The sequence below is a fragment of the Emydura macquarii genome, unplaced genomic scaffold (assembly GCF_026122565.2).
Source record: "Emydura macquarii macquarii isolate MOO-44397 ecotype Brisbane River unplaced genomic scaffold, CSIRO-AGI_Emac_v2 contig_2924, whole genome shotgun sequence".
NCBI classification, from domain to species: Eukaryota; Metazoa; Chordata; order Testudines; family Chelidae; genus Emydura; species Emydura macquarii.
In genome coordinates, this window is record NW_027133061.1 from 3,078,225 (window position 1) to 3,089,705 (window position 11,481).

Sequence of the window (11,481 nt, forward strand, 5' to 3'; positions counted from 1 at the left end):
TCCTGAGCCCTTCCTCCACCTCCTCTGCCCCTTAACTCCCTGTGGCCCCTCCCTTCCTCTTCCCCCCTAACCCTTAGGGATCTACTGTGCCTCCATCAGCTCCCCCTCCTCTGCCCCACTGGCCTCTATGGGTCCCCCATCACTCCCCCTCCTCTGCCCCACTGGCCTCTATGGGTCCCACATCACTCCCCTTCCTCTGCCCCACTGGCCTCTATGGGTCCCCCGTCACTCCCCCTCCTCTGCCCCACTGGCCTCTATGGGTCCCCCATCACTCCCCCTCCTCTGCCCCCTGCCCTCTATGGGTCCCCCATCACTCCCCCTCCTGTGCCCCGGCTCAGCCCCCCAGCCCCCTTCGATGCGGCAGGCAGAGACAAGGGGGCGTGTCCTCCTCCCTTGCCCCGCCCCCCCCGACTCCTGTGCGTCTAGTTGCCGCAGCCACATGTAGAGGCGTGGCCTCGAGCCCCACCCTCCCGGCCAATCGGTTCAGCGCTGCTCTGCCATTGGGCAGCCGGCGAGCCGCCCAGCCCCAATTAGGGGCAGGGGGCGTGGCCCGAGGGCGGGGGCTGGCGGCATTGGGTGGGCTCGGGCAGCCAATGGGAGCGGGGCGGGCGGGACCCAGCGGGAGGCACGTGCCGGGCCGCACGTGGCCGCGTGGCGCCCGCACTGAGCCGGGGACGGGGGGCGGGGACCGGCCGGGCGCCGGGCTGGGAAGTGGGACGGGGCTGGGTGTGGAGCGCGGAGCCCGAGCCGCCCGCGGGACAGAGAGAGCCGAGCCGGGCACGGGAGCAGGTGAGGAGCCCGGGGCTGGCTGGGAACCGGGGGGTCCGGACGGACCCGGTGCTCGGGCAGGGACCAGGGAGCCGCTGCGGTGTGAGCCCCGGGGACCCGGGGTCGGGGCCGGGGGAAGGGACCCTGCGCCCCCCGGAGGATGCTCGCCCCGGCATGCAGCGATCCAGACACCCCCCCCCCCCATGCACGTGCTTCCCAGGGGGGCGCGGAGCGTCTGGATGCCGGCCTCGTCCCCGGGCACAGAGGAGCCGAGTCCGGTCCGGACCCCGGGGGCGAGCAGCGTCTGGCGATGCGGCTCCCGGCAATTCCCGGGGCGAACCCCACCCCGGAGCATGCCAGAGGCTTAGCGCGCCGGGGCCGGGCAGGGATTAAACTGCCCCGCGTGTGTCTAAGTGGGGGTGACCTGAGTGTGGAAGGCGGGGGGTGGGGGGTGTGCAGCTGTGTGCATGAATGGCGGGGGCGGGCGGGGGGTGAATGGCAGTGACTTGAGTGTGTAACACGTGAGGCGCGCGTGTGCTGGGGGTGCGTGCGTGCAGGGCGGTTGGAAGCGGGGGTGTGTGTGTGTGTGTGTGTGTGTGTGGTGGGGGGAGCGAAGGCCGGTGGGAGTGAGCGCGTGCTGCGTGTGCACGCCTTTGTCACAGGGCTGCCTGCAGAAAAGGAGGCGAGGGCTGTGTGTGTGTGTGAGAAATTCCCGGGGCCACCCGCCTGCCCGGCGCTGCGCAGCGCAGCAGGGGACAGCCGCGCCCGTGATTGCAGCAGCCGTCCAGACTGGGTGGCTCTTGGTGTCGGGGAGCGGATGCATGCTTAATCTGGGTCAGCAACGTGCCGTGCCGTCGCAGGCCAGGTGCTTGCTTGGCTCTGGGTCCTGTCCTGGGGTGTGGAGGAAGGCGCTAACCCTGGGCGGCTCTGGTGGAAGGAGGTTTGCTGGGGGCAGGATGGAGCTGGTCCTGTGCTGAGAAAAAGCTGCCCTAGAAATCGCCTACTGAGCTCCAAGACTAGCCGGCTGGTTTCTCTAGCAAGGGGACTGGAGGTACTTGCCAGTTCTAAAGTTAGGAGGGGGTAATGGGTCTTGTAAGACCAGCAAAACTGGTCTCCTGGAAGCAGGGACCAGGGCTGAGGCTGGCATGGCACAAGAGGGTTGACTTCTTCGGGAAGAGACATGGGGTAGGGGGGAGAAGGGAACGTTCTGTAGCAAAGAGAGTGGGACCAGCACCCTCCACTGAGTCACCACCAAGTCACCCTGCACAGAGGGAAAGAAAGGTGAAAACAGCTGATGGCAGCTTGTAGGTTAACTTGCCTGTTCCACCCCCCCAGCCTTCTTGGATAAGACACCTGCTGCACCTGGAAACCTCCCCCTTTTTGCAGCAGTGCAGGCAGAGAGCGGTAGCACCAGACCAGGAAACACCCAGGCAGATTCAATTCCCTGCGAGGTTGACACGGCCCTTCATCCTTCTTGGGAGGCAGGTAAATTGAGTCTCATGGGGCTTCCTGTGTAGATGTATTGGGCTAGACCTGGAAAACAACAGACCTGTGTATACTAAAAAAAAATCCCTCGTGTGTGTGTGTGTGTTTGTGTGTGTGTTTGTGAACGCAGGGTGTGCCATGTAGGGAAATGCTGGCAGGGGGTGGGAGTGGTAAGTGAGTTGATCCCTTTTGCTCATAGGAAGTGGGTGCAGGATGGCAGGCATCTTAGTGATGCAGCACATATTGTATGTAGTTTGGGATCTCTGGGGATGGAAGGTGCTGTGAATGTTTTATCACATCGTACTGAATGGCGTGCTCTTAGAACAGCCTCTCTGGGATTTTTCCCTGCCCCCTGTTCTCTGTTGGCCGATTTATGGCTGAAGTGCCATATTTCTCACTGCAGCCTTGTTGATTTCTCTCCAGCTGTTTGGCTGGCAGTGGGGCAGCTGCCATGGGTTGCATTTGGCATCTGTGAGCCCTAAAACAGGGCAGGAGAGTAAAGAGTAGAAACTTCATGTGCTGGATTTAACTCTTGCATCGCACAATTCCAAGGTTCTCTGATTTGATTTGATTTTTTAATTCACTTTTTTACTGTCTGTTGGGCACTTGGGTTTAGTATATTGGCTCCTGATCCGTTCATTTTATACCAGGCCAAATTGAAAGGACATTGACTAATGTTACTCTAGTATTACATTGTTAGCAGTCACTTTTGTGCCCTGATGTTGCTAACATTTCCTCCATGCACCACAGAAATGGTTTAATGGGTTGATTTCAGTTCTGCAGAAAAGAGGTCTTACTGAGAAACTAAGACTGATCACAATGTCCCCATGGATTTGTGTGTGTGTGTGTGTGTGTGTATTTAAAGCCAGTCTTTGTTCTTGTTTTGTTTTAAACCTTTCCCAGGCTGTATTTGCAATCCAAACATTGCAGCAACTGTACCTGTGAGCTGGAAAATGAAAAACCAAGTTGTGTGTTTCTGTTTGTCCAAGTGGGAAGCAACCCCTCTCCCTTCCCCCACCTCATTTTCATGGGGAAGGCCCTGATCTCTGATCATAATACAAATAGTAATTGTGTTTCCCCTTGTTAATATCTTGCAGTCTGTGTTGTAAAACAGGGAAGGAAATTCAGCTTTTTCTGAACTGATTTTGAAAGGGCCTATGTCTGAGGTTGCTAGGATATTTTGTTGTCCATCTCCTGTAGTGCTTCTGGATGAAGTAATGCCACAAATAGCTGCAAGGGAAGCCTCTCATTGTAAACTTTTGCTTGCGCACCCCTGCCCATTAGTTCTGGCTCCCTGCATGTCACTCCGCCTCCCGCTCCCAGCAAGTGTCGGGGAGCTTGTGCACTCACTCGCTGCTGAAAGGAGGCTCTCTGGACCCTTCTGGCTGCACCTGACAATGAAACGCTAACGGGTACCTTGTCACGGTGCGGCCCCCGATGGGAGCTGACTTGTCGCATCTGGAACAGCTTCTGCTGGAAAGCGCTAACCAGGAGCTGCAACTACACAGGGTCCATTTAGCTCCCTTTTTCCTTACCCCTTTGTTTTCAGCCCCCCCACCCCACCCCGCAAAGTCAACCAGAGGAGAGCTTGGTTTTTAGTTGTCCCAGAGGACATTATTCTAAAGCCTCCTTTTTTTTTTAAAACTTGGTTCAATAACGCTGCTAAAAGACGGTGAGCTATAGCATCTGGGGATGCCAGGGAGGCAAACGTTAGGATCTCGAAGGCATCTTTTGTTGGCAGATTCTTCATTTGTTTGCCCGTTTGGTCCCTGACAGATTCCCGTAATTATGGAGTCCAACAGCATGTCGTCCTGCGAGTCTTTGTATTCAGTCGATAGTGCCACCAGCGACGACGAGGACAAGTGTTACGACTTCAGCGTCTTCCTGTCGGACAGCGAGAGCGAGGTGGAGAAGATGACGGATGGCTTGAGCAGCCGGCGAGGCGCCTGCTCCAGAGGGAAACGGATTCTCTTTTCACCCAAGTCGGAACGGACTAGCCCCAGCTTGCCGGGCCGGGACTGTAAACGCAGGACGCTGAGACCCACTTTGCAGAGCTCGGCCAGACAACGGCCTTCGAGTCAGCGTGGCCGGTTTCCCGGTGCGTTGGAAGGCAGATACCCCTCAGCCTGCACTTATTTGATTGAGGGGGATGGAGGTCTGGCTGGGAGGACTCTGAGCCAGAAGAGGATGGAGAGTGGACGGAAGCATCTGATCCGTCCTGCGGGGGAGAGGGAATATCCTGAGTATGCTGCAAAGCCCACTGCCCGTGGGATAAAAAGGCAAAGGAATGGGGAAGCGGAGATGAGGGAGGCTCCAAGGTCGCCCTTGACCGAGGGCGACCAGTTGTTTGCACAGAAGGTGAGTTCTGTGAGAACGTCCGGGGAAGGGGATGTCAGCGTGGAGGGAGTTACCTAGGAAGGGGGGAAGCGTGCAATCAAATGGGACACATGGGCTGATCCAGGCTGGAATTCCTCACCTGCCGGCTAGCTGCACGGATGCCATTGGCAGAGCCTCACCATCTTTGCACCTTTGATCCCACCAAATAGGGAAAGCCCCGGAGACGCTTAAGCTGATGGGTGGAGTAAGTGGTGTGAGCCCGCTGCACATCCGGCCGTCTGTGTTATGAGCATCAGGGTGGTCGTGCCTCAGTTTCCCACGTGCTATGGCCAGTGCAGACTCAAATGTGAGCTGGGCACCTTATGGACTGGGAAAAACTGGAAGGCAGTGAGGAAGGACTAGCCTTGGGGAAGGAAAAGGTGCCATAAGCTTTGTTATAATAGTGAAAGGATGGAACTAGAACCCTTGCCCAGACTTTTGGGGGGGAGGTGTCACTTATATTGGCACCATGAGCCCTTCTGGATTAATGGTGGTAAGTATTCATATTGCGGTAACATGGCCCCATGGTACTAGATGCTGTACAGATGCAGAACAAAGACTGTCCCTGCCCCCAAAAGCTTACAGTCTGAAGATGGTCACTGAATGAGAAATAGCAGCTGCCTTACTGGGGATTAAAGCGAGTGCTTTAGGGGCCGCCTTGATCTGTTCAAACCCTGCCACCCAGCACACCTGCACGGGAGTTCTGCCTTGGGTGCAAAACTAGCCTCAGGGATGTGCTGGGGAGAGGCGTGTGTGGAGGGGTTGGAGGAGCGCACAAGGGGGATCGGCCCAGATGGGTTGACTCACTTTCTGTGTTTCTCTGCAGTGCCGGGAACTCCAGGGCTTTATCCGGCCTCTCATGGAACTTCTGAACGGGCTGAAGAAGGGTCGCTATGAACGAGGTAAGCGCTGTTCTGGCGTGTGTCCATCACCAGAGTATCTGCCGCCGCCGCCCGGCTACTTAACTAGAGAATTATTTTCCCTCTCTCCTTGTTGTCCCATTTTGGTCCCTAAATCGGAGGCCTTTGCAGTGGCCATCTCCAGGCTGGCAAAGGCTTATTTGTTGGAGTGGCATTGATAGGGTGGGAGAATCAGGGGCCAGCTTTCCAATGCCGGTGAGACATGCCTGCTGCACCATTTCCCCATCTGTGGATGGTGCAGTTTTTCCCCCACCTCCTTTTCTTCCCGTTGAGTGCTAATATCGCCCTCTTACAATCAGCCCTTTGTTCCATCAGGGGCCCCAAAAGGAGTAGGGCAGAGAGCTTTCCCCAGCCTTTGTCTGCTCTGAGATGCAAACATCTTCAGGAGGGGGCTGGGTTGGGAACCAAGAAAGGAGTGGCAGGGACGTGTATGATCCTCTCACCAGGGAGGGGGACGGGTTGGGCAATTAAAGCTGCCCACACTGCAATTGCCAATTTGGAGACCGAACAGAAAACACTTAAGAGCTTGATCTTCTCCCAGAAGCTGGGTGTTTTGAAAGAGCTAGGCAAGCTGGGTGCTGAGCCTGACTGAAAACCCTGCCACAAATGTCGCGTTGGGAGCTGAGCACATTGGATGATCTGGCCCCGGTAGTGTGTGCTGAGTGCCTGGCAATCTGGTCCTGGGAGTCCATGTCTGAGGAAAGCGGTAGCGTCTGAGCCATTTTCCAGGCTTCCCTGCGCACATAAAGCTGTGCGCTCGATTAATGATCTCTAATAACCAGCACAGGGCAGAGGGTTCCTGGCTCCGATAATGTGTGTGTGTTGTGCTGCAGAATTTCTCACTCTGCATAAGGGTGTATCAAGGGCTTTACCCCAGTGCTAAAGACGCTCTGTCCCAGGGCTGGATTCTGAGCTCTGTTATGCTATGGTAACTCCTTTGATTTCAGTGAATTTATTCTTCACTGATGCAACTGAGATCAGAATCTGGCCCTTAATTATGGATTAATGGAAGCTTGTAAAGTGCAGCGTAAGTGTTAAGGATCTTTCAGCCTTAATGCCATTGAGAGAATGGGTCTGGTCCGCAGCTGGTATGCATCAGTGTAGCGCCACTGAGGTCAGCAGATCTGTGCTGAGAATCTGATCCAGTGCCTCTGACTTACTTGTGATGGATATTTCATCATCTTGGCCCGATAGCAAAATCGAGTGTCCTGTTTAAATATTGATCTGATTACATCTGTTAGCAGGAGACTGTCGTGCCCTGGGATGGGAAGGGATTTGAGGATCTAGTAGGTGTCACGGCTCTGTGATGCTATAAATTCCAGGATACTAGATACAGGTGCTTTACTGCTATTCAGTACTTAGTTACTGATGTAATCGATAGCCAAGACTGATTGATTATTTTCCCCTTACTCCTTTGCTCCATCTGCCCCCGAAAAGAATTGAAGTGCCAGATGTGGTCTAATATGTAGTCCGTTGGCATTAGCTTATTCCCCTTACGAGATCCTCTTCTCTAAATTCCTTCTTTCTGGTTATAGCACTGTCCTTGGCCCTCGTCTGAATTTCTGCCCCTTGGTTTACTGTGCTAAACTGCCTAGTAAATAAGGCTATTGTAAACTGCACTGATCACAAAGTGAGCTGAGAAATTCACAGGGAGCTGTTTGAATCGCTGCTTTCCTGCCCTAATAACACTCTCTTGGAAATATGAAAGAGAAGGCTTTCATTGAACCTACCGCTTAGCGCTGGGAGCTTGCTCTCCTTTCACTCTCAGCGTGCTGTTTACACGTGTGTGCCCATGTGTGTGTATTTCCATCAGTCAGACACGTGTCTAGCTGCCTGCTTGTGTCACGCCCACTCTTGGCTGTGAAGAAATAATGATGGCTTGGAATAACATACAAGAAGGCAGCTGGTGTGGTGTGACACTTGCCTTTCAGATTGTCATGACCTGGTGCTAATAGAGCCTGGGAAGCCTGCTTCTCCAGCATACCCGCCTTTTCCACACTGGCTGCATTACAGGGGTGACTACTTCTAGTGCAGCAACCTCCACTGCAGGGAGCTCAGGCTGACTGGTAGCGTTCACTGTATCTGCAGAGGGAGGACAAAGTGGTGGCCAGGGCTCCCTCCTCCTCCCGCCAGCATTATGCTGCCCTTTTCATCCAGCTAGATCTAAGGGCTAGGTTCTCATGTCAGTCCACGCTGCAGGTAATTGGCGTGATCTCTCCGTAATCTCCCCTGGGTAATCAGAGTCTGAGCAGTGGAGGCAGAATCAGCCTGGCGCTGGCTTCCCAAGCGACTGCCTTCTGTCCAGGCGCCCTAGAGCAGTGAAACTGGTTCGCTTTGTCTGTGAACTAATAGCTGGGCCTTGCTGTGGTTTTTCTTTTCCCAGGGTTAAGCAGCTTCCAGCGGAGTGTGGCCATGGACAGGATTCAGAGGATAGTCGGGGTTCTGCAGAAGCCAGAAATGGGGTAAGAGCCTCCCTCCACCACAGCTTTAAAATCGTTATCACAGATCAGCCGAGGCATGTGTGGGGCCGGCGGGGGGAGAGGGGGAGCCAGACAGTTCACAGACTGCCCAGCATTTCCAGAATCGGCAGACTTTGCCGGTGCCCCAGATATCTTGCCGTTTGATTCACAAGCCCCTGAGGTTAAACACCCCCGGGACTGACTCCCCCCTGGGGTGTCAGTAGAGAAACAGCAGGATTCTTCCCTGCAATATCAATCTGTCCTGCTTCCCTGATCCCTCCACTGGCAGCAGTTGCCTGTGACTCGTAATGCTGGACCGCACCGTCACACGCAGCCTGAGAAAAGCCTCTGGGCTTTTCGCACTCAGTCAAGTCCTGGCGTATGTTGAAACCACAAATTACATGCTGCCTCGGTCCCTTTTCTTCATTTAAATCTCTAACCCTGTCGCAGAAGGGAGTCTTTAAATCCCTGGGGATGGATTGAGACGTTTCTTGCAGGCAAAGGGGAGGGGAGCGTCGAAACGCTGCGTTTCCGATATTCTGTAACTTGACATTCCAGGCCCAGATCTTACAAATTGGGGCCCTTCTTTTCGTTAGTGGACCGTGGCATGTTTTGGAGACGTCTCGCTCTGAAAGAGATGCAGCCGTATTGAATAACGGGGCCGTCTCCCTGCTGCAGGAGCCTGACTGTCTCTTCGGGTTTATCTGTCTGACTCTTCTTCTCTGCGTCAGTCGTGTGATGCCCACATGAGACGCCAGCCCTATGACGGAGCCTTTTGGGCTCTGCAGGATAAAACTATGCACCACGAGCTCTCCTGGCATCAGAGCAACCCAGTTTCTTTTCTCACCTTGCAGGGAGCGATACCTGGGCACCCTCCTACAGGTAGAAACAATGCTGAAAGTTTGGTTCCCTCACGTTGCCTTGAACAGTTCCTGTCCTGATTCCAGTACAGCGGAGAATGCACGCAAGCTGGCAAAGGTAAAGGGGCTTCCTTGATTGCTAACCGGACCTTCCGAGCCCTTCCATTTGTATATGGACTAAAGGCCCATGGGTGAGGCTTCTCTAGGCCTGTCCAAGTGCTGGGCCGTTCAGCAGGGTGGAGGTAGCCGTCCCTGGGAGGAGGGGTGGGAATTACTAGAACTGCAGCGTGTAAAAAGCTTTGATCCAGCAGAATGGGGACGTTGCTGGGTCTGGCTGGCAGGATGCTGGCTGAGAGGGGAGGCTCTCCTATAGCACGTGCCGCACTGGGGACATGGGTGAAGTGGGTCTTATAGGGGCTTGCCTGGTGCCAGCGAGAACCGTGCGTTGCCAAGAGGGCTGCCTGGTTTCCCATGGGAATGCCAGCCTCTCGCTAGTGGCACAGCTGTGGGTTCACCTTAATCTGTGCTTGCCACATCTGTAGGCCTCGCGGGGAGCTCCCACGGTTCGGCTGGCGTGGGAGAGGCTCTTGAAAGTCAGTGCCGCCCCAGCCTAAGATGCCCCCCCCCCCCCCCCCCCTTCCCCTCCAGCAGCCGCACCCCAAGCCTTCAGCAGCAGACAGCCCCATAGGGAAGCAGGCACTGCCCAGCAAAGACTCCGCCCAAAGCCCCCCGCGGAGAAGCTTCACCAAACGCGCCGTGAGGACCCAGCAGCAGCCGACAGCAAAGCCAGCGCGGCATGGAGGGAGCAGGCACGCTTTCTGGCCGACTGGTCTGCCATGAACTTGACCTGGATGCACACCTCGCCCATCTGCAACCCGCCACTGGGGCTGGCAAACCTAGGGCACTTGAATGCTGCTTTCAGCCAGGCCCTCCTCGGACCAAACGCCTGCGGCGTCATTCTCTTCCTCCACAACAACCTGATGGCCCCCGCCCCCTTCTTCCGCTCGACATCTGTCACTCCCACCAAGAGCTCTCCTGCTTCCTGCCACCCCAAGCAAACCCCAGGTATGGGAGAGCCCCCCAGATGCCAGAGCCTGCCTGGGGCCATGGCAGGAGGGAGCTACGTGATGGGCCAGCGTCCAGGCAGCCACTCCAAATCTTTGCCTCACTTGCCCACATCCGGTAAGGAACCCGAGGAAGCAGCCGCTTGGACTGGGGATCGAGACTCAGAACTGCTGGTGAGGAAAGGGCCCGCGTATTACTCTTGATGCTTGGTTATATGCACTTCCCAAAATGTGTGAATTTTTTTTTATTATTATTTCTGCCTTTTGGGTTTGTTTTGTTTTTTTTTTTTTTTTTAAGTGAAACATTTCACGCTTGTGTAAAAGCCTGATAAACTTCCAGGAGGGAGAAATTTAATGTTATTAAAAGGTTTAAACCAAAGCAGTTTCCAGACGAATGTGATCTTTTGTTGATCAATGCTCTGCGGCAGAAATACCCTTCCCCTTCCCGCCCCTCCAGTAAGACCCTGGTTACTCCAGCAGCTGTGGTCCTCTGTGCTTCTCCAGAGCCTTTCCTGTCAATGTGAACTCTAAAGACCCCCAGCCTCCCAGAAAGGTAGATAAATTGCCATGCATATTTTCGGCATAGAACTGTGAGCCCAGAACTCCTGGGTTCTAGTCTTGGTTCTCCTACAGACGTGTGTGGGACAAGTCCGCTCTCTCTGTGACTCTGTTTATCCATCTGTAGAACAGAGATAATACTGTCTTGTGTACAATACCGTTAACGTAGCTAGTCGGTACTGCCTGCTGCAGAGTAATCTGAGCTATCCCGCAGTTCGTAGCATCTCTTTCACCAATACATATTTAACTAGATGACACAGAACCTGGCACATCTCTGGAAGGCTGCGGGGAGAGACAGTAAATGCAAACTGCTAAAGGGATAGTACGCCTAGGTATGTTGTTAATGCCATCTCCCAGGAGAATGTGTTGCTCTTGTATAAGACAGGAGTGGCCGTGCATCATATTACCCTGGAATTACACATCCTCCTTGCATGTTTCTAAACCATGCACACTCAATTTACATGGATGGTTGAACAAAGCATTTGCCTTAATACCTTATGTTGTTATGGTGCCTTTTGTTTTGATGGATCCCATGACATTAGGCAAACCTCTTGAGGGCTGTCTTCACCTGCTGCCAAAGTTGCACCTAGCTCTGGAGTGGAACGTGGTCACTGTTAGCAGGCAGCAACACTACTACACATGTTCCAAGGCAGAAAATGGAAAAACAATGCCTGAAATGATCGGGAATTTAGGCAGGTGAACTGTAAGTGCCAGGAGGGGAATTTGGGTTGGATGCCAGAATTCTTGCAATAATTGGCATGGGATCTTCAGTAATGCCAAGGGGTCAGGATTTTGCTTGTCACCCAAGGAACCAACACCAGTAGGCAGCACATCCATCTCCAAGCTACAGCATGGGTTCAGGATGGACTTGGAGGTGAGAGCATCATTTTTTATTATTTGTATTACCATAGGCCAGGAGCACGTGGTGCTAGGCGCTGTACAAACACAGGACAAAAAGACAGTCCCTGCCTCGAGGAACTTACAATGTAAG

General features: G+C 54.4%; 1 protein-coding gene across 1 annotated transcript; it reads left to right on the top strand.

Moving 5' to 3' along the window:
* The first annotated feature begins 659 nt into the window (after window positions 1-659).
* On the top strand, window positions 660-10,315 carry CIART (circadian associated repressor of transcription). The gene is given in 8 exon segments (XM_067569606.1): window positions 660-789; window positions 2,104-2,253; window positions 4,030-4,611; window positions 5,456-5,531; window positions 7,933-8,011; window positions 8,863-8,986; window positions 9,517-9,595; window positions 9,598-10,315. Coding segments are annotated over 6 exon segments (1,467 nt in total). The 5' UTR covers window positions 660-789; window positions 2,104-2,253; window positions 4,030-4,041; the 3' UTR covers window positions 10,137-10,315.
* Window positions 10,316-11,481: the final 1,166 nt, after the last annotated feature.